This window comes from Ammospiza caudacuta, chromosome 3 (assembly GCF_027887145.1).
Source record: "Ammospiza caudacuta isolate bAmmCau1 chromosome 3, bAmmCau1.pri, whole genome shotgun sequence".
NCBI lineage: Eukaryota > Metazoa > Chordata > Aves > Passeriformes > Passerellidae > Ammospiza > Ammospiza caudacuta.
In genome coordinates, this window is record NC_080595.1 from 71744672 (window position 1) to 71768442 (window position 23771).

General features: G+C 41.0%; 1 protein-coding gene across 1 annotated transcript in view; it reads right to left on the minus strand.

Moving 5' to 3' along the window:
- Window positions 1-15450, minus strand: part of SLC16A10 (solute carrier family 16 member 10) — a 62524-nt gene extending 47074 nt beyond the window's left edge. Inside the window, exon 1 of the mRNA XM_058802026.1 lies at window positions 15032-15450. Coding sequence (XP_058658009.1) covers window positions 15032-15404 — 373 coding nt within the window. The 5' untranslated portion in view covers window positions 15405-15450. The remainder of the gene's footprint in view (window positions 1-15031) is intronic.
- Between the last annotated feature and the right edge of the window lie 8321 nt (window positions 15451-23771).

Consider the following 23771-nt stretch of genomic DNA (forward strand, 5'->3'; position numbering starts at 1 on the left):
CAATGAGCAGAAATAATAGGAATTGGGTTTCTGTGACTTTAAGCAGCTCATGCTCAGTTACCACCAGATGCTCAGAGTCATCACAATGAATCAGAGCAGGAAAATACATTAATTGGATTAAGTGTTACTTCTACATTTCCCACTTTCCAGTCAAAAGTGGAGAACATCTTACCTCATTTAATGTAAGGAATCTAAAAGTAAATGTAATAAGAGTAGTAAAACTATCAAAATAACAGAAGAATATTTCAATTTTCCTGCATTTCTCATCTGGTTTGAGAGCTCAGAGAAGCAGACAGCTGCAAACAGAAACGGTAGAATTCATCTTGGCAATTCTCATCAGTAAAGTATCGAGAGCTGATACACACAGGAACTCAGAAGACCTGACAATTTGCTGCTGAAGATCAACAGCACAGCAAAATCTTGAGATTAATTGTCTAGATAACATTCTTAAGGAGAAATCTGAACCATTTCAGGAAGGAAAAAACCAAAATTATTCTTCAAGCCATTTTGTAACAGAGCAGCACTGATCTTTCCAGATACTGCCCATATACAGACAATAACTGTTAGGAAAAGAAGGAAGAGGCTCTTCATTTCCATGCAGATACCCAGCAGTGCCACTGGTTGCCTACACCTGTTTAAGTCAAAACCAGGCAGCATGCTATTCCAAAATATTTTCATAGCAACTGGTCTATTTCAAGGGAAACTAAGAGAATTACAGAACAAAACAAAAACAAACCAGTCAAAAACCAAAACAAACACACACAGCCCCCCAACTTAAAAAAGGCAGAATGTTCAAGTTAAATGATAAAAACAAAATAGAAACATTTGCATATATAATATATACTGAGCATACATAAAAGTGAGTACCAATGGGATTATAATCAAGTTTTTTTACATCAAGAGGTCAGCTAACAATGTCTAGGCTTTCAGATTGAATTTTTCTATTGTTTTATTTAATCTCTAATACCAACAAAAAAGTAACTACAAATTTCTTGTTGCAGCTAAATACCTCCAAGTCTTAACTACTGCAAGGTCTTCTTAAGTGGTTTCCTTAGAATAAGAAAAAAACATTACCAGAATGATTCCACTTGTACTTGGATATATCCACCTAAAACCTAGTTATGTTATTTATCTATTAGACAGCTTCCTCCTAAAAATCATGCCAAATTTAATTTACAAATATTTGGTTATCCTCCTGAGATGCAATTAACGCATTTGAGAAGCCTCAAATAGCATATTAGCCCTGCCAACACTTAAGAAAAAATTGAATGGCAGGTACCAACTGGCATCTCTCAGATACTTTGGCAAAGAATTAGGTCCTGCCATGACAAATTTCAGAGAAGCAATACACTGCTTCAGAGAGGAAGCGATTTGCAGTTTCCAACTTCTACCAAATGTGGGACTCAGCACAAATTCCCTCTCCCAGAGACAGGACATGACTGGCTGGCATCTGTGTCTGCCAGCAGCTCTATAACCATGCCAAGACCAAAACTGGAAACAAAAAGGTTACAGGGCAGTGGGAGGGTGGGGAGGACACACCAAGCAGCTCTATCTCGCCTCCAAGAACAAGATTTACAAGTCTACCCAGTACTGGTTGGTAAACTACTTCAACTTTCTGCATGTTTTCACACTGATTTTTTTACTCTTCTTTGTAGCCTAACTTTGCTCATCAAGAAACCACTCAAACATACCTGGAAAAGCTGCCTACAACTACCTCATATATGGAAACAGCTGAAATGGATCCAGCACCTATAATTACAGTCTAACTGTTGGGAGTTATAGAAATGAATTTAAGCATTCCAAATACAAAATGAACTTACCTTTCAAGAATCATTCAAAAGTGTTAGCTACGAAGTCAGCATCAGCCTGTTTTCCATATGCCATGAAGTAAAGATCATCTAACATCACATGGAAGACCCACCAGCAAATAGAGCTAAATTACTGACTACATACAAGATCAGAGCATCAAAGAGTTCCATGGGGCATTGCTTTCCGTATTGATCCTATCAGGCTCTGATAAACCTTCAAAAGAAAGATAACTTTAGCAATAGTTCCCTAAATATCCAACTAACCAGGTTTGTAAATGTGAACTCTAAGTAGCATGGACTGGTGCATGTGCCATTGCAGATACTGTTAGAGCAAAGTCCACAAAGATGTACCATGTACTCATAAGGTAAGACAGCACTTTTTGGCGTTCTACAGGACACCTGGAGCTGGATTCCAGTTGCATGTGAAAGCACCCGAGCGAGGATGCCTGTGTGAGTGAGGAGTCAAAGCTCCCACTAGAGGCAGTGGAGATCTAGGCAGCACAGCTTGGGTTAACTGTAGAATTTCAGCCCACCCGAAAGTTAAAAGCATCTACCCAGCTGAGTAACTCTCCACAAACCACTAAATTTACTCCACAGACCTCCAGCTAGTATAATCTGCCAGATGAATTCCACACCTTGCCAGTTTTCTCCAGGTGTAACACTCTTGCATCACTGCCTGAAAATGTCACCCAGTGATCCAGTGCAACAAACACAGACAAGCAGAGCAAAGCTAAATAAAAAAAAAAAAACACCCCAAAAAACTACTAATGACAGCAAAACACACATTACTGGTACAGTGTGATGCCAAGCATCACTGAATGACTGGCACCTATGCCATTTAGGAAGACTGTGTCTCACCTCAATATATATCATGCCTTTCAGAATATTAAAAACCCTCCAACCATCACATTTGCTTCAGCACTCACATAGTGACCCAGATAAATACAGGAAAAAAGGTAAGGGAGAGGAACAACTATATATAGTTTACCCATTATTTTAAAACAGGCCAGATATAACTACTGAGGGCAAAAAATATACATATAATACTTGAAACTCTCCTTAAATTGGAGGCAAGCATATGAACAGACCAGGTCTAAAAGCCCACGGTCTTCTATCACAAAATATTTGCGGTACCCTTGTCTTACACTACACTGAAATTCATTACTTACAGAACTTCACAGAAGTTATGACCCTCTAAGCTAAACCAATTACACACAGGAAAGTGCTTTACAATTATGAAATTACTTTATAAAAAAGGGAGAGGTAGCTAAAGACAAAAAGTAACTGCCAAAGCAAACAAGAATATCAACCGAACATAGCTGTAATCAGAAGCAGTACAAGTCAGTTTAGAAGACAAGCACTTACATGAACAAGCAAATCAGTGTGGATGCAGCATTCCCAATGGAGAGTGGCTTAACAAGATGTCCCACTTTTAAAACAAGCAGATACCTTTGATCTCCTCTTCACTAGCCCTAACAAAAGTGGATGCTCCTTTTTCCTTCCTCTGCATTTACTCTAGTCCTGAACTCCACGTATCTTTGTGTAAACACTGCTTAGCCATTCTGTAACTACTTCTTAGCCTCCCACTAAACATTCATTTACTTCCCCAATCAGTAACTGATAATCCCACAACTCAATTGATGTTTTTTTCACACAAAGCTACACCCAACACTTCACTAAAAGGTTGGCCACTTCAGCCACTTATTCAAGAAAAAAGGACTTAACTCATTCTATACTTTCACACTTGGTGGCAAGATTACCTTAAAATGAATTCACCACTCCCAAGCTATAAGTTTTGCACACAAGACAGGAGGTAGTTCTGACAATAATGGCATGGAGACCCTGAGAGAAAAAGTTAGTTCATGGCCCCTGTGATTTTTCCGTCATGCAATTTAAAATTCATAAAAAGCAAATAAACTGAAAGGCAAATCATATCCTGGGGTGCATCAGGCACAGCATAGCCAGCCAGGCAAGGGAGGGGATGGCCGCACTCTGCTCTGCACTGGGGCAGACTCACCTGGAGTCCTGTGTGCATCTTTGCAATAACCTAAGAAGGGTATAAAGTGTTAGAGAGCATCCAAAGGAGGGCCACAAAGATAGTGGAGAGTCTAGAGGAGAAGCCCCATATGAGAAGGGACTGAGGTCACTTTGTTCATACTGGTGGAGATTGAGGAGAGACCTCATGGCAGACTACAACTTTCTGGTGAGGGGAAGAGGACAAGGAGACACTGATCTCTTCACTCTGGTGACCTGAGGGAATGGCCTGAAGCTGTGCCAGGGAGGGTTAGGTTGGATATTGGGAAAAGCTTCTTCACCCAGAGGATGGCTGGGCACTGGCACAGGCTCCCCAGGGAAGTGGTCACAGCACCAAGCCTGACAGAGCTCAAGAAGAGTTTGGACAATGCTCTCAGGCACATGGTGACTGTTGGGGTCACCTTGTCCACCTTACTCTTACCCATTTCTAAGTATGACCACTCCTAATTATCTTTTAGAGTCCACTGAGCCTCCTCTACTTCATATTTTAGTTTAACACACAAAAGAAAAACAGTAGCCAGGTTTTAAGCCACTGGAACCAAGTTGTGGTATCTTAGTCACAGAAAATCTTCTCTTTCAAAAAACCAAGTAAGTGTGTTGATGAGGAATTCCAGAACAGTTCATGCAGTGCTCTACAGATCTCTGCAAAGATGAAGAAGCAAAGCCCTACCCGTCTTTTGTTAAAGCAATGTCTTGATAAAAATAGTGTCTTGTCATTTTAAGAATGCTGTTCATATTATCCCTGTCTTTTGTACAATAAACACTGACCAGCAATCTCTCAGGCTGAGACTCTACCCAAAAGAACTGGCACTTAGTTTCCAGAGAATTCACACTGCCTATAAACAGCAAGCTGTGAGAAATGCTAAGATTTATCACCTTCAGAAGACAACATAATTTCAACACAAAAATTCGCTACAAGTTCTAAGTTTCTGTCCTTTCCATTATGATTCTTAACTCAAAATCTAAAGGAATGCTGTCCCATTAAGAAGCCACATCATTTTTTATCTGAAACTCTGGAACAACCACATAGGTCCAGATGGAGGCAGTTTTAAAGACATGAGAAAATTTTTCACCTGGGTTTTAAGTTTCCTGTTTATAGTATAGCAACTCTCTTACCTACTCTGATCAGGAAAATATGCACCTGGAATACTGGTAAGTGGGATACCACATCAATAGAAAAGAAATCTCAATTGCTCAGAGACAGTACCCCAAAGAACAAGCAGCAGAGTAGTTTGTAGAATATCCACCTTTCTTGACCTTTATTTTCCCAATACAATTATCCTTAGTAAATACAGCTAAATTATCTACAAAATATTTTAAAATATTTTGAACAACTGTTGAAATACTGACATTTCAGACAGAAAAGTAATTAACACAGTATACAGTTGGTGGCACAGACCTCAATGCAGAGACTGAGCATAACATACATTAAGTTAAATGCCTTAAACCACATATACAAAAGATCAATACTGCAGCATGAGGTTGCATAAATTGCATGCTACTTACTATTTTCTTTGCCTAATATCAGAAAAAGCGAAAAAAAAAGGACACTGAAGTGGGGCCACGCTGACTAAACTTCTGACTGCATACAAAGACTAACATCATCCATACCAATTTTGTGCAGTTCTACTCCAGCCTTTCCACTAATTTACCTAATTCTGTCCCAGTCCCCCCACATACCTCCAAGGGTCAGTGATTTCATTGCATCAAACTAAATGTTCATTGAACTGCTTCACTATGAACAAAATACTTTTATATGTACAGAGGTGTAAAAAGCTGATAATGCTTCATGCTTCAATTTGTAACAAACGGGGTTACTCTGATAGGATTAGAAAACATATCCCAGGTTTGCACATTTAAGCTTCCAGAAAATGTCCTAGTGTTGATTTAATTTTCTAGATCACTGCCAGTACCCAGCTGTGGCAGAAATTATAAGCTGAGAGTTCTAATTTCTTTCAAGTCTGGAATGCAATGCTGGGTTTTGAAGAGCCTAAGCTAAATAAATATTTCAAAGGTAAGAAATTACTTGAAGTTATAAAAGAACAAAGGGCAACTTCAAATTCCCTTTTGTGTGCCAAGATCATAAAGGCTTTCTCTAAAGTACATTACCTTCAGTTTTGTCACACACATGACAACTTAATCCAATGAACTCAAGGGCCACAGGCAGTATTTTTAGAGATAAATTGAAAGAGAATCCAAAAGTCATCATATAAATAGTACACTCAAGATTCAAAAAAATATTATCTAGCCATACTAAATCAACTTTCTGATAAGGCTGTTGCTCTGAACCATGACACATACCATTGTCATGTCCAAAATATGCACCACAGGTCAAGTCTCAATTTCAATCTCATATGCTTTGAGGTTAACAGCATCTTTAGGTAAGGCACTGCTACCACACCTTCCTTCCTCTCATAAAAACAAGCAGCCCTGTATAGAAGCAGATCTCATCAGCCAATTCCAACCACTTTGAAACTACTACAGTATGCACCAAACTGGAGCACACTGACAACAAACAGGCTCAGTGTGACCAGTGGAACCCATTGAGATTGTTCCAACCCCAGCACCTTCAGTTACAACACAGGATCAAGTTACTGTCCTAGACAGCCCTGGCTGCCTACCCCAAGCACACTTAGTGCTTCCAACTCTTTGGAAAAGAGCTACAGCCTCCTTGGAGCATGCTAACCCGTTTGTTTTACACCCATGCCCTTGCTGCCCAACTGCTCACTGTAGGTGGCTTTGCTGCCACTCAGACTCTAATCTAGAGCAGACTGAGCAGCTCCCTAAGAGACACATGGCTGGTACACACCTGGGTACAGAAACCACTCAAGGCAAAGGCACAGAAAGCAGCCCAAGGACAACAGGCAGGTTTAGAGTGCTGACACCAGAGACAACACAGACAAAAGTCCCCAAAGATACAGCCCACCTCCAACACCTCAACTCACTCGGGATCACTTGGTAATGAATACTAACCTGTGCTTTTCCTCTTGAATTCTTCGACTCTTAAGCTTTCAATGCAATATAGGAAGTGCTAAAACTAGGACATCACTAATTAGAACAATCTCTTTTGATGTTGTAGTTAAATAAAGTGGGTTTTTTTGGTTTTTCTTTCTTCAAAACAAACTTTCCTACCTGGTACACAAGAACACTGTTCCATACGGTTTCATATAATGAACTTGCCACTAAGAAAGCAGTGTTTTGCTCCAAAAGAAAGGACTGTTCATTCATTTTAGACTGCAAAAGCTTGAAGGTCACAGTTTATTTAGAACATTATATCATAGTGTTTTATCCTTGCTCAGCCCCAGCACTGATAAAATACAGCTAAAATTACATGGTACCAATATCAATATATTTCTTTACAATGAAGTAGGAAGACTTATTTTATTTACACAACGCATTTTCTACTTGCAATGTTTTTATTGAAGCATCTTGAAAAAAATTGCTAAAACACAGTTTAGGAGTCAGAAGACAATCTTCACTGCATGTTTTACAAATCATTTCCCAGAGGAAAACAGCTAGAGACTAAGAAAATTAAATTAATAATTAACGTGTTTTGAATTACTTATTATTCCTCCAATCTATGTTCTTAAAAATGCAAAAGAAGAAAAAAACATATTTGGCACTTGGAAGATATACATAGAGTACAGCTCTGCTGAATAAAACACACTCCAGAAGATAAACAGCCAAAGATTGCACTATTTGTGCTTACTCAGAAAAAAGGCAGCAAGGAAATTACTTTACAACTTCCAGTCTAAGTACAAGTCCCTACCGTGTAAGTGACACCATGTTCCATGGGATTATAGACATGCTGCTGATAACAGAGACTGCAATCAAAATCCCAGTTATCCCTTCCTGTGTGTGGGAACAAACTAGCACTGATCATTTTTAAATTGGTCCCATCCTTACTAAAGGGCTGCTATTAATTTAGCTATTAGAACCAGCCATTCCTATCCAGTTCCCACAAAAATTAAAGGCAATATCCAAAACAGAGCTGCTGCTATTGTAATAAATTATATTTCTGAAATGCAAACAGATAGGATAATTCTGAGAAAACATTCCCTTGTGATCTTGTACTTTCTGTACATATTTGCTGAAGGTTGAACTGCAGTGGTCTAAGGCTGCATGGTTTGTTCACAAAATTAAAGAATAAAAAAAAGTGTGTGGAGGACATAAGAAAGAAGCTATATCATTCCTTCACACAAAGACTATTTTAAAACCAGACAGTTATATTATCAGTGCTACATTAGCCTGGATGCAAGTAATCACCACATCTCCTTCCCTGAAATTCACAGAGCAGAAGCAACTTCAAATTGGGTAATTATTTGCTGAGCATTATAGATGCTTATTGAAAATCCTTGTTTTCCTTAGCAATACACAGCAATAAAAGTTAGAATTTTCTGAACATTTTTCTCATTTCAAAGCATGATCTTTGGTGTGGAGAATTCTATTAAAAGAATGTGGCAGGCAGCAGGCACGCAGACACTTGAGGAGGTGTGTGCTGGTGCAGTATTTACTGCACCAGTATTTTATTTACCAGTATTTATGTCACCAGGTGAGGGAAAGGGGGGAGGGGGTCAGCACAAAGCACGACACTGGAGGCGACAAGGGATTGACTTCATCTTCTCTGAGACCTTCAAGTGTCAAAAGCCTGGAAGGAGGCAGGAGCAGGCAGTCTGATTACTACTGTGAAACCAGCAAGGGGATGCAGAGATATGGGGCTGGTTAGGTTCAAGCAGGAAGGGCTGCAGGGGGCAATCTCAGCATGCACAAATACCCCATGAGAGGATGCGAAGAGAATGAGCCAGACTTCTCAGTGGTGTTCTGACGAGAAGCAAGAGACAATGGACACAAATTGAAATAGAGAAAATTCCATTTAAAGGTAAGAAAAATCTTCTTTGCTCACAGTAGCCAAACACTGGCACTTTGGAGGCTGTGGAGTCTCCATCCTTGGATCAAAACCCAACTGGGCAAGGTCATTAGATGCCTGCTCTAGTAGACATTGCTCCAAGTGGAGGCTAGAGTTTGTTATTATCTCTAATTAACTCAGACTGGCTAAGAGTAAATAGACATATATACATATTATGCTATCATAGTTTAAGAACAATGCTTCATTCAAGACTAGTAACTCAATAATATTTAGACTTCAAGATGGCCTTCAATAACACTCCTTTCAGGAGGCTAAAGAAATCATGATAAAAGAAACTGAACATTATCAGGAAATGGAAAGTGTCCAGAGGCAAGCAGACTGCGTTGAAAGACGAAAACATGTTTACGGATAGGCAAACACTAAGCATGGGTACAACTTGCTAAATCTAAGAAAAAGGTTACAGACTTTGCTAACTTCCCCTTTAAACAGCACTTATTTAAGGCAACTCAAAAATGAGGAAGGGATCTGAGAAACCTCAAAGAATGGCAGCCAAAAAACAGATGAGTAAGATGGCATTGAACAGACTACAGGGACCAATTAAACAAAACAAAGTTGAAGAGCAAGGAGTAATGCACATTGGAAAACTTCAAAGTGAACTAAGCTTCACTGACTGCAGGTACTAATAATAAGCAGCAAGAAAAACATTATGTTATGTAAATAATGCAAAATCGACAGCACAATGTCATTAGAGTGCATCACTCATGCCAGAAAACAGCAAGGCCTCATTTTGTAAAATGACACAGTACCTTTCTTCTCTACATTACAGAGAGTTAGAGCAACAGAGATATTGACAAAGAAATAACATTGGGAGTATGAAATGTATTTCACATGCAACAAAACTGTCATGAGTAGAGCACAGTAAAACTTAGTATTTCAGTGGATTTGCATGAAGGATATTTTAGAGGATATAGTTTTGTCTGACAGGCAGCATACCAGAGTTCATAACTTGAGGCACGTGGATTTAATGCAGAGCAGTGACAATTCCCAATCATCTTTAGAATTCTAGAGGGATGTTTCATCACTATGAAATTCAAGTACTGCCCCCAAAGAAAACCACAAAAATTAACTGGAAACTAGCTTTCAGGCATATTAGAAAGATTATTCTCCCTAACAAAGTTGTTTGTTGCAAGTTAACCTGCAGTTGGAACAGGAAGAACCTAACCAATGTGAAATTTTATATAAGGGAAAAAAAAACTCACAAGAATACAACCTAAGTAATCACTCTGCAGAATAGTTGACAAGACTACAAGAGAAATGCTCCAAAGGTACAAAGACATTGCATGTGTGCATGCAAAAACAGTAGTGGTATTAGTCATTCTGGTCTTAACAAAAACAGCATACTACAGAAATTGCCTTCAACTTTCCAGTTTGACCCAATCATCATACCAACTACTCCAGAATCTTCATTTACATAGGTATTTATAATCACAATGCCAGTCAAAGGAATACAAAAATTACTACAGCTGAATAAAATTAAACACTATTTATATATCAGGCTAGTTTTCAGGTTAGAACTCACTGTTGGTTCACTGCTCTTGTTTCAGCAGCCAAGCAAACATGAGAAGGAAAGTAGACTACAGCAGCACTGATAATCATGTGCACTATATAAGCAATTCCATTGTTTCCTTGTGTAGCCATGTTCAATACTGAAGTCCAGGTTTTTGGGGAACTACATCCTCCACTCCAATGTAACCCTTATTGACCAAGCTGTTATGCAGTTATACACTTCCTTGTACCTCACACAAATTATACTTGTGTACTCTGATAACTTCTGTGTTCCAAATTTGACTTACTACTTCTTAAAAAGAAAAGTCAGTTGCTTTCTCATAAGCCACGTGACACAGGTCCAGCCTGCCAAGGTTCCCAGTTTACTGGATACAGCAGCCCATAGATTTAGAAACATAAGTGTGGTTCTGAAGGACACAACAGGACTTGAATTATACCAAAATTGCTGATGGTCTTTATCTCTGGAGGGAAACTCAGGAAGATATCAAAAGATTGTAGAAAAGAGTAAAGGAAAACTTCAAACTCTCCTGTGAAATTATCTCTTGTAGATCTTTGTAGTCATTCAAAATTATCTCCTCAGTATCTGAATTACAGCCTGAATGTGAAAGTAAAATCAGAATTCTCCTCCCTGCCCTATCAAACTCTCAGCAACCCAGGGCCAAGAGCTGTGATGGTGCCAACAGTGCTGAGGCAGCCAATCAATCATGCTGATATGCAGATATGTCACCAAAGGCTGCACCTAAGAGAGCCAAGCCCAGAGGCATAAAAGCACACAGATAACCAGTCCAGGCAAGGTGAGGGGGTGTTTTCCAGGAACACTGGATAACAAAGCAAACACATAGATGCAGAACTCTAACAGCAGTACATGTTCCCTGTGCAGGTGATACCTGTACTCACAGGTATATTCAATACTTGCACATGAGAGAAAAATCCAGTGGAGTTACAGAACCAGCACTTCAAATCATAGAACAACTACAAACATTGCAAAACATAGAAGCAATTAAAGTAGTGGAACTGGTAATTTTATCTTTTTTTTAATGAAGCCTACAATTTTTATCTCTGTTACCATTAGAATCATAGCATTTATTTGCCTTTTGAAAACAAGTATGGGTACATATGCACATAAAAACCTATACAACAGAGGCAACTGTCAAGAGAGCAAAACACAGGAGTAGATGGGGCTCACACAAATATCTGAGATAACAACAGGACTGGCTCAGTGCCCCTCATCCCCATGTGACAACTCCAATAGGGAAAGGAACCAAGTGCTCTTCCTGTCAGACCCTGGACTGGTCTGGACCAAATCTTTTCCCTTCAAGGGTGACCAGACTACAATTGCATTTAAACACTAGAGGCCAGCTAGGTCTGCCCTATTTCCAAGGACCACGAGCCTCCTGCACTTCATTGCCATTGGTTTTTTCCACCCAACTTGTTTCTCAAACACAATGAACTATAAACAATGAACAGAGTAGTTTTCTGAGACTTCAGGCACAGCTTTCTAGAAGTTTTATACTTACTTACACCAGGGGCCTTTCCTCTTCTGGAGTTGTGAATCAAGTACTTTTTGAACAAAAAATGGCTACGCAAGGAAACAATGGAATTGCTTATATAGTGCACTACATAAGCAAAGAAATTTGATTTTTGCTAATATAAATACCAAAATACTGTGTACTAGTTACATTCAAATTTTTTTCATAAAAAGGTGTCCCTTGAAGGAATTTTTGAACCCTCTATGACCCACAAGTTTTTTCCATTAATACTCCTAAATCCAGCAACAATGTTAATAATACTTCTTTAACTTATTTATCCAGTGCTGATGCTGCATGCTGTAAACTGCCCTGCTCATACTTCTGGTTTCTTCCACTCCCCATCTGCAAGGCAGAGTCACTTCTTGACTACATCTTCCTCCATCCTGCCTCCTCCCTTTTTGCCTTTCACACTGAAAAACACCCACCCATCTACTAACACTAACAAAATTAGCATAGCCTATGATATGTAATGCCCTCCCATTTTGCCTTGCATTTTGACTTTTAAGATATTACACTATGTTATTAAGAGATACCAAAAGCAGCTTTTATCATAACCTACTTAATTCCTCTTTTCAGGAAAAACACCAGGCAAGAGATGACTACTGACTGGTCTCAAAAGAGCAGGCACACAAAAACCTCTGGCAACACACGTGCTCTTGGCAACAGCTAAGCAATCTGTAGTAAAAAAAAAAAAAAAAAAAACCAAACTAAAAACAAACCAAAAAAACCCAAACAACTAACAGACCTGAATTCTTCTGTGCTGTGGATCGACTGCAAAATTCCACAGACACCTGTGGTCCTTAAAGAAATTACATGGAATACTCGTGCCTCTCAAAAAAGCAGCATTTCAGATATTAGAGGAATATTTTTTTCCAGAAGGATTAGACTATTAAACTTTGCTTTCCAAAGCAAAGCCCCACAGCAAGAAAACTTTCATTACAAATTCCAGTTTTCCAATTCATTAAACTTGACTAACTCAGTTACCACTGCCAGGTTTGAGTTGCAATCAGTCCAAACACAAGAGAGTCCGCAGATTAAGTATTTGAATCAATACCATGGGAATGATCAGGCTAGACTTTTCTCTAACACTAAAATCATAAGTGACTTTTGCCTTCCAGTACCCCAACTCATCAAGGTACTTTCAGGAAGGGAAAGGAAAGGAATGTTTTTTATCTGCTGTGCTTTTTTTTTACAGGAGACTCCATGTATTTGCCGTCCTCCTTCACATGCACACAAGTCATCTAGGGAAGGCAGCTATCTTGCAGCATTTCCCCCAGTTTGAACCCATTCGGAATAAAAAAAAAAAAAAAAAAAAAAAAGCAGAATTAGTGCCTTCTGCATTACTCAAACCAGTACATCTGACAAAGCAAAGTGCAGCTGTAACTATTTTTTCCCCCTCACATCACTTAAAAAGCAATACAGGAGGTGCTGGTTATATCCAGGACTCAGAACTCTTCCTGCTCTTCTACGCAGGATGCAAACGTTGGCTCTAAAGCCAGGTTCCAAACCCCCACCCCCCCATCCCCCTCTGTTTTCTGCAATTGGGCAAATCTTCAAAAACAGGAGTGAAGCACACCCACAATCTCGCCTCACTTAGACATCAGTGATGCAATTACCCTTCTGGAAGGCAGGAGATAGGCTGAAATTTTCTCTTGTTGATTATTTTGACTACTGCACTAGCACCTAAAGACCGTTTTTATTTTTTCAGTACAAGACAATTTTTAAGAAATTGTTACTACCGAACAGATACTCGGAAAAAGCAATTTTTACACTTCCCTACAATGAGCAGGCAGAGTATCAGCCACCCATTTGCTCATGCAATTCTGACTGGCCAGGAGCTCCCAGGGCAGCATGCAAATGTTCACAGCACATTCTCTGAATCTCATTCCTCTCCTGTGCAGGCTAAGGAGCCTAGGCACCTACTTCTGGATGTGCATTTCCCTTCTGAGAAACAGGCACTGCCCAGCCTGACGTGCAAACGTAGCTTCCCATCTTCCTAGCTCAAGAACACTGGGGAATACACCTTGTACATCACTGCAAGCTGTTTAAATGCTGGAGAGGACATCACTTAATGCACCACCACAGCTTTTCAGCTTTCCTACTTTAGTCTAAACACCTGCCCTGATTTTCTACCTCAGACAATAATAGTTATTAAGCTGCAGGAGGAAAATTAACTTTTTAACATTTTAACTTTAGGCCCACCTATGCAAGTATTAAGGAAGACATAAATTTCAAAAGGTCTATAACACTCACTCTATACTGGAAAATTTTTCTAGATGGCTTACAAGTCTCTAAGGCTAGACATTTTTTAAAGAAATTAACAAAACCATAAAAGACAGTGTTTATTTTTCAGTATTTCATTTTAATAATTTAACACGAAGCTATCGTTTACGCAAGTCAACTTTATTATTTACTATAATAAAATATAATTTTCATTCTGCCCCTTAATTTCAATTGTTGTTATGCCAGGGGCCAAAAACTGCATTTCCTCAACTTACAAAGTCAGAGCACAAGACACTTTCCACAGAAAACTTACATAAAATAAAACAGAATGCACGCTCACCTCTTAACTAATTGACACTTAGTGCCTAAAGTGCTTTAGATCAGTAACATGTGAGAGGGCTGGTAATGTCTTTAAAGTTTAGTAAATATCATTAACGTCACTGGTGAGTTGCATGACACTGGTTGCAGCAGCAAATCTGCACTTCAAAATGCCGGGTTTGGAAACTGTCAAACCCATTCTCGACCCATTTTAAGTGTCACTATAACCCACTCTTAATTGATCTTGATTTAGGCTAACCTTAGGCTAACGGGGGCAGGGCAATAAGAGTTTCTGCGACCAGAAGTGTGCATTGTAACCCATAACGCACAACAGCAGATGCCTAAAGATGCAGCGGTGGAAGAAGCGGGAGCACACCTGCTCCTCTCCCGCAGCTTCTCCCCCGACACCCCGGAGGTGCTGCCAGGGGCAGGGCTGTGAGGGCGCACCCCTGCCGGGACAGCGGCCTTTCCCCTCGGGTATTCCCGAGTGCCCCAGCAGGCTCCGGCCCGGCCCGACCCTCCGGAGGGGTCTCGTTCCTGCGGCCCCCGGGGCTCGGACACTGCCGGCAGCGAGAGGCCCCGGGCCGGGACCCCGGGACACGTCCTGCGCCCGGGCTGCAGGCGGGGAAGGCCCGAGGCGGAGCGGGCTGGAAGCCGCCCCGAGCCCTTTTCCGGCCGCCCCTCACCTGTTTTGAAGACCAGCTGCTTGTCGTCGCTGCTGCCGAAGAGCCGGAGCATGGAGACGAAGAGGACCCCGCACGAGTTCTGAATGCCGAAGACGGCGCCGTTGCACCACATGGCGGCCAGCATCACCACCCAGCCCCAGCCGCCCTCGGGGGGCTCCGGCGCCGCAGCGCTCCCGGGACAGCCCGGGCTGCCGGGGCCCTCCTCCGCCGGGGCCGCAGGGGGCTGGGCCCCGCTCTCGCCGCTCCCGGGGCGCCACTCGCCGCCGTTCTCCCGCCGCGGCTCCTCGCCTGCTGGCGGGCCGGGCAGGGGGGTCGCGGCGGCGGGGTCTGCCCTCGCGCCCTGCGGCTCCAGCTGCTCGCTCACCGGCGCCATCCGCGGAGCGGGCGTGAGACCCTCCAGGCGCGCCGCTCCCGCCTTCCTTTTCCTTCTCCTCGCGACCTCTCGTCCCCCGCTCGCTTCAGCCCCTGGCCGCGGGGGCTGCGGGCATCCTGCGGCGCTCGCTGTCTGTTTATCTGTCCGCCCGCCGGTGTGCGGGACCGAGCGAGGCCAGCACACACCCCCCTCTTCCCGCCGCGCCGCCGCCGCCGCCGCTTTATTTTAAAAGGGGGGGCTCCCTCGGGGGCGTCAGCGACAAGAGCTCTTCCCTCCGCGCCGATTGGCCGCGGGAGGGGAGGAGGGAGGGAGGGGGGCCGGGGAAAAGCAGGCGAAGCCACGCTCCTCTCCGGGCCCCCCCCCCACCTCGCCCGCCGCTCTGGCTCTCCGGTGGAGGGGGTGGAGCGGGGCGGGACCGCGCCGTGGCGGCGGCGGCGAGCGCACGGTGCGGCGGCCGCCCGGGGAGGGGGAGCGGGGAAGCGGAGGGCGAGGCTGGAAGTCAGCGGTTAACGGCCGCCGAGAAGGGGCGGGAGGCGGGCGAGCGCCCCGAGCCTGCACACAGGTACGGCAGAGCGGTAAACAAGCCCCTGGCCCCGCTCCCGGGCCCTGCCCGCTCCCCGCGAGGCAGGGCAGCTGCGCCCAGCGGTGTCCCGCCCCAGCTGGGCCAGGGGGAAAAGTCTGAAACTCCCGCCCCGGCCGTTTGCAAACAACAAGGAGATAAGGAGAAGCCGCCCCAAAACGCGCACCCTCCGGCGCACACGCGCACCCTCGCAGCCACACGCGCGGGGAGAGCCGCTCCCGGCCCTGCCCAGCGCCCTCGGCCCCTGCGGAGCTCCAGTGCCCACCCTCCTGCCCCGGGAAGGGCTGCCAGCCCCGGCACGGAGGCGCCCGGCTCCAGGGCCCTCGGGGCATCCGCTGTCCTCCGGGACAGCTGTCCACCTCCTCTCGGGACACCCTGTGCCAGGGGACACCGTGCGCGAACTACTGCTGCCCAGTTGTCTTTGCTCCTTTTTAAGAAAGGAAGAGAAGGTGCTTGCTTCTGCACAGCTCTTGACATGTTTCCCATTTGCACAGAGGCATCAAGTCTTGACCTTTCCTCCCCACAGCCAGGGAAATGAGAGGATAGGAAAAGCACAGGTCAGGAGTGTTAAATGACAAGTTTTGGATTCATGATCCTGCTTCCAAGCTTGCAGACGCGCATCTGTTCTGCTGTTTGGCAGCTACGTACGTTTTGAGCACTTCGGGTTGGTGAGGCAGAGAGCTTCTTGAAAGAAAATCAGCAGATTAAATCTGAATGCTTTGTCCTTCCCTGTGAGATCTGGAGGGCTCAAAGCATCCTTTTGCATTTATGCACCATCCTCCCAATTTCTTCCCTGAGAGCTTGGGCTGCTACTGCTATGCCTACTGTGGCATCCAGCTCCCCAGCCTGCCTGCCAAAGCCTCTTCTTCCTTTTTTATCCCTGAATCACCTTCCCCACTTTACCTGCCAGTGGCCACATGGAAAAACAAAGCTTAGTCCAAAACAAAGCACAGCTTCTTAAGAACGTGTCTTCTGGCTCAGTACACATTGCTTTCCACATGAAAAGTAGTAGTAGCTAAAGAAAGAAAACCATACAACGATCTTGAATGCATTTGTGATTATAATGGAGTGCATTTTATAGGTGCACTAATCTTGCTGCACATTCACTGTCTTGTTACTCGTGCCCTTCTGAGTTAAACATAAAAATATTACACATAAAGATACAGCAGTGGAATTCAGAAAAAAATAAAAGCCCAGCAACGAAACACAATACAGTTCCATGAAATACATAATGATTGTCAAAGCAAAGAGAGACTATTTGGCCGACCACTGAAAAACACATCTGTTCCCCCCAAGGAACAAGTCTGGATGCTTATTAAAACCCCAAGCCTATGATAAGCTTAACTATGCTCAAAATGTTTCATAAGCAATTTAACGTGCAAAAGTTAACCGTTCACATTCTCCAACAAGTCTTTGTCCAGAAGCTGTTTTCTAAATCTGTTGAGCTTTCTTAAAATAATTAAAGCTTCCTCCACCACAATTTTTTGAACAGTTTGAACTGTTCAATTTTTTGAACAGTTATGACAGAGCAAACAAAGCTTTTTTAGTTTCAGATTCTATCTTTCTTATGTGTGCCAGCAACGATTAACTTAATTAAACTTTCAGTTGCATAGAAAGAAACAAGGGTAAAATCCAAGATTGGCCCTTAATGTGACTGATCCAAGGGGTCGTGGCTCCACAAATTCTTAGATAAGTTTCTAACTCTTAGTGAGACTCCTCAGATGGGAGTCCTGAATGGGAGCCTGTGAAGTGCATGATGGAAAGTCAAATCAGCTTGAGGGAACTGCCACGTATTTTTTCCGTTTTGGACAGTGTTCAGTTAAGCTCAAGACTTAATTCCTTCTCTGTGTATTTTTTCAAGGTAATATTTATGTACTGCAGTTTCATTTGCGTGTTTCCTATAAACACTAATATGACTCCCCCACTTTTTAAGATAAAGGGTGTGTCTTTAAGAAAACCCATTATGAATATATTGTGTGCAGCTTCCTCTTTGGTGCATTTTTTAAAATAGATTCTATTTTCCAGTCATTAAGTTTCTTATACCCCGATTAGTATGAACAAATTATTTTCCCTTTCTCCTCACATTTGGGAATGCATAGTCAGAAAATCAGATTTTCCAGAACATACATTTTTTGTAAATGTGATGCCTATAACTATTTTGAATGCTTCTTCAATGTTCTGTACCTTATTGTCCTATTACTGTTTAGCTAAACTAAAAAAATATGTCATATTTATATATTAAAAAGTTTAAGCTTGTGAAGTCTTCCTTTACAGACCTTAAGTAGGTATCTAGAGAAACTTTGTACCTCTTTGGTACATTCTGCTCCTCTCAATAGCTAAGCCTCTTCCTTTTTGAGAGAGGTCTCTTGAGATCTCAGCTATTTCCCTAGTAGTTCCCAAGAACAAGAACAATAAAATCTCGCTCTTCATAGTCAGATATTCCATAGAAGATGTACTTTGCAAACAGAATATGGGCAGGTTTGACTGCAGTTTGATTTCTGAAGTTTTTGATTTCTGGTTTTTTGTAACCCCAAAGATTCACAATAAAAGCACTGTTGTTTAGATTATTGCTATCAAAGAATTTTAGAAGTATTATTTGAAAAAAATAATACTAATTCTGGAAAATTATATAAAAGGAGAGCTACCTTTGTGGCTCTGTATGTTTGAGCCCTATATGTTCACAAGAAAAACAGTTAAAAAGGAAAAAGAAGGAAGATGAGCAGGAGATAATCACCGTAAAACAGTGAAAATAAAGAGGTTACATAGATATAGAAGATATACCTCATATATAGATAACTAATATGTTTCAGCTAAATTGTCGTTATAAACAAAAAGAAAAAAATCATAAAACCAACAGCAAAAAAGGGAGAAAAGTGGAAAAAAACCAAGAGAGTATGGATAAGCTGAGAATGTGATGTGAGGAAGGCCTTGGGTTTGTCTAAGATTCCTTCCTGTTTATGGTAATGTGATTATTTTACATGTTTTATTAATACCCTACAGCTGATAACAAACAGCAATTGTGCACACAAAAGACATAATGCTCTGCAACAGACATCTGCCATGGTGGTACTTAGGCTGTGCCTATTTTAGGATTAATACATAAAAGACCAATGCCAAAGGAGGAATTTGCCCTATCATTTGTGGACTTTGAAAAGCCCCAGGGGCCAGGAAATGGCATCTTCTGCAACCCTATCTGAAATTCTAGCCAGCTCCCCATTAAACATTGACTCCCTTTCTCACAAGCTATTGAAAATAGACCAAGACTTCAGTAGCTTTCACAGGCAGCATTTTCTTTGACCATAAAGAATATTTCAATTACCTATGGCTTAAAAAAAAATTAGCTATATTGTTGAAGCATGCTGTTGGTGACACACCAAGACAGCTTTTCCATAAACCATTTTATTTTTAAAGCTTTTCAAAATCATGTAGTATTCCACAAAAGTGCACAGAATGTCAAGCCTGAAGAGTACATGTTCAGAGAGATTAATTCTTCCTTCTTCTGTTGATCTGATTAGAATTTGTGCTGTAATCAATGAAAACAGTATGCCTACATCATCCAGAAAAAAAAAATAGGTCTTCAGCAAGATGCCTAACTTTGCCACAAATTTTCAACAAGTACAGTAGAAGCAAATCCAAGAAAGAAAGGAACTGTGCAGAGAGGACATGAGGCTAATATAAAATCTTGTCGCCAGTTAGACTAGTGCATGATATTAATGATTAAGCCTTTCTGTTCTTTAATTTTCAGCTAGTATTATTAAGACACCTATTCAGGAGAAGGATTTGGACTTAGGTCAGAAAGATGAGATAAACAGGATAACCATTAAAACACAAAAGCATATGGTATCGCCAACTGCATGAAGATCAACATTTGATTAAATGCTATTCAGTGAGCAGTGTTTATGCCTCTCTCAGCCAGACAGGATGTTCTACTGATGTTTCAGACTGGGCTCCAGCTGAGTCGTGTGAGCTACCAGGGCTGCATCTGACTGCTGAGCAGATGAGTCACATTTTCAAAGGCAAAACCCACAGATTTTACTTGTTTACTGAGGGGACTGTTCAAAGTGTCTAAATTTGGTAATACCTACAGTAGAAATTTTCTAGACGGCTATTAGTTGTCAAGATATAGGATCCTTCCTAATTGCAACCAGTATGAGAAAGGGAAACAAAGTAGACTAAATGTCTAAGTGGTGAAGCTCAGGAAAAGCAACACATCCAGTTCCCACTTCTGCATTTATTTAAAATACCAATTCCAGATTTAACATCTTCCTTTTTTAAGTTTGCCTTATGGCTCAGGTCTGGCTCCTTTACAGAATTAAACTCAGGTTCAGTTTATCATTCAGTGAAGAGTGGATGGGACTTGACTTGATTGTTGTCTGGAATGTGGTTGACACATAACTGCTACTATTAAAGGTGAGCAAATGAAAGAAAATGGCAGTCACTACCAATCAAAGCCCTCTACCCTTGCCAATCCCCAGCTGCACAAAGATAAATTTTTGATGGCAGACTTTTAGTGCAGGATTTCTCTAGCCCACCTCGTCACTATCTCCATTGTGAACATCTGATCAGGGATGTCATCTATGTAGTGTTGGTAGGTGGGAAAAGGGGTGCAAATTACTTCAAACATTAACATTTACGAGTGATGGTGAAGGAGCCCAGATGACTAGCTTAGATGTACAAGTGAGAACTCTAAACACCTAAAATTTGGTGAAATTAGTCCTGCCCATGGATATTAAGTTGAAGAACATCTTAAGATAATTTTTATTCTGACCTCAAACTCGGAATTTGTTTTGATCCTATTGCTAAATGAGGAAGCGTGAAGAATACATTGTCCTAGCATGATAATTCACCTCTCTTGGCAGTGAAGTAACTAACAGTGCTGGCAGCATTCTCCCTCAGCTTCAAAGTTAACATCTCTTTCAAATGAGCAGGAACAGCTTCAAGCCATTGTTTTAGGCTCTCTTCAGGCTTGGTTTGGTACCACTGCGCAGGTCAAGTATTTCATATTGCCTGCATTATCATAGGATCTAAGCACCTCAGAGTTCCTTCCGTTGTTTATGTAGATTTAATATCTTCCAGACCACCTTTGCAATCTCAAGAACTCAATTTTGTTCTCAACAAAAGTTTGGAGCATCTGAGAAGTAAACGTTTTACCAAATCAACCAAATCAGACTGTTGTCCAGAAGCAGATTTTAGTTGGTTGCTCAGTGGCCACTCAGCTAATTTTTCAGGCTGCAAAAAGCTGAAAAAGAAAAAAACTACTAACTCTGACAGTACTAAGTTGGAGTGAAAAACCACCAGGAAGAGAAGTGAAACTAATCTTGCTGACTTGATGTTTAAGAATTCTAATTTTTATGGAAGTTAAATTAACTTTGTTGATCACCATTGTCCGTTTGTCCCTCTGAAAGTGTTTCTGTATTAAAGGCTATAGCAAAGGCTGGCAGGTGGTAGTGGCCCCATTTCAAGGTATGATTTACAACACTGTCAGCATTTTACTTAACTAGGTAAGCAAAACTGTGTATCTAAGTGAGTCAATTCAAATATTAAGGCATATGAAAACTGTTAACAAAGTCTTCCGTGTAGAAAGTCTACTTGCCTTTGCAAATGGAACAGATTTCCATTGAGAAGTACAACATTAAAAAAAATCTGACATTTTAAGACTGTTATAGGAGTACTAAATACAGCAAAGAATAGTTTCAGGCTGTACATATTTGCATGGAAGTATTTAAACTATACTGGACATAAAATATATGGTAAATAATTTCATGCATTTACTTTGCAGCTGGTTCAGAAGGACTTAATTCCATTCTGTTTTTCTACTCATGAAGAGTTTCTTTAATATGTGAAAGATTAACAAATGTTATCTTTTTTATTTTTTAATTCTAAACTATTGTTCTCAGTCTACATCTACTTTTCAACTATCATCTGAAATCCTGAATTTGAAGTTGCGCATCCCACAAGAAAAATCCAATCTTTTGCAGGTCAGTAAAAAAAAAACAAAACATACTCTCTCTGGTTCACTTTTTTCCAATTGATAGGTTATTTAATGCACTATTCATCTAATACATGGTAATATGGGTAAAATAGATTTCAACAAAGGTGTGTGAAAATGCAACATTAGTTTTCTATGACTGCGTTTTGTGAAATAAACATAACAATTCTTGTTAGCACCATTAAATATCTCCTCTCTTTCAAAAGCAGAACTAAATTAATCCTTCTGTTGACAGGGATTTTTTAAAAGTTAAATAAATCCTGTATCAGTGGCCTTCCTCTAAATATGTATTTACTTTGTGGTTAAGTAAAAATATACTACTTGTTTAAAAGTAAGCACATTCATAGGCCCTGCACTTTCTATTTATACTCTGATAAAATCCCTCCCTACCAGATTAATGGGATAACCATTACTTTACATACTAAAATAAAATAAATTAGTACAGAAAAGTTTCTAGTACAGCATATATTCACACAAATCAATTTCATTAAGGAATCTTAAACTGCCCTCCCTATTACTTAGGCTGAGCAGGACAATGTGCTACCTACCCCTGGCCAGTCTCACCCATGAGGAGTACAAGGTTATCTTATGGCTGGTCGTTCATGGTGCAGCATTTCTTTGAAAGCCACATGTGAATGGTTCAGGTTCAGTGGCTCCCAGGTGCTCTTTGTTCTCCCTCTGAAACTGCATTTTTCGTAACTCAAGAGATACACATAGGCTAAGATTCCTCTCTGGGAATCCTAGATGCATTCCCTAAGACAGATAAAATTAACAGTCAATTTTCTCTATCATCATAATAATCTTCCCAATTGTTTAAAATAAAGATTTTGCATTACATAAGCTTCTGATCACAGCACTGTGACATAACAGGTGCAGTATCCATTTTCAGGCAGAGTTATTCAGTATATAAAAGGTCTAACCATTTAGATGTCTGTTTGTGTCTTGTATTTTAGTTAGGAACACTTTGAAGAAAACACTTCCCTCCTTCTCTCATCAGGGTGAAATCAAGGTCATTTTATTTAAATTCCTTGGGATAGTAATATTTAAAATGAAATGACACTCCACCTAATTATTTTACTAAAAGCCTTCAACTCTTGTAAGCTCTTCAAGTGACATCTAAACCTTTAAGAAGTTGCCAACTGTTTGAATAATACAGTACACAGAGAACCACCCTCTGAGGGAAAGCTTGCATGTTCAAATTAGGCCAAATAAGCAATAAGACAATATAAACCCAAGCCACTTAAACCACATTAATAATTCCCAGACACCTAGAAATCGGATTTATAACCATGCACAGGCAGTGCTATCATCATTCCAGAATTCACTTTGCTGGAATTTACTGAAGGATACTGCTGTGTACTAACAGGACTGTACAATTAATGAAACCTATAATGCTACTGACTGGGCATGAACACTGTGTACTAAATTATGTACAATTCTTCTATTTGAGGTAAATTTGCTATGAAGAATAACACTATTAATCTTTAAGTCATCTCAGGTTTCTGTATTATCAAAATATGCCTTATACTCCCACTAAGAAAGCCAGCCCAACATGAGGAGGTGATCTTAAAAATAAGCTGGGACCCTTAGTTTTACAGAAGGAATGTTTGCTGACCTTTAGTGACCCACTTTGTTGCCAGACACTGTAACTCAGTAGTTCCTTAGATCTTAAGACATTTTTCTAATTGCATTTCTGCAGGATATTTGATGTGCTGCCACCAGTCAGTAGAAAAGCAGGAAGTTAAAGTAGTACCAACCCTTTCTTATATATACCATTATATATTCATATATACAAGAG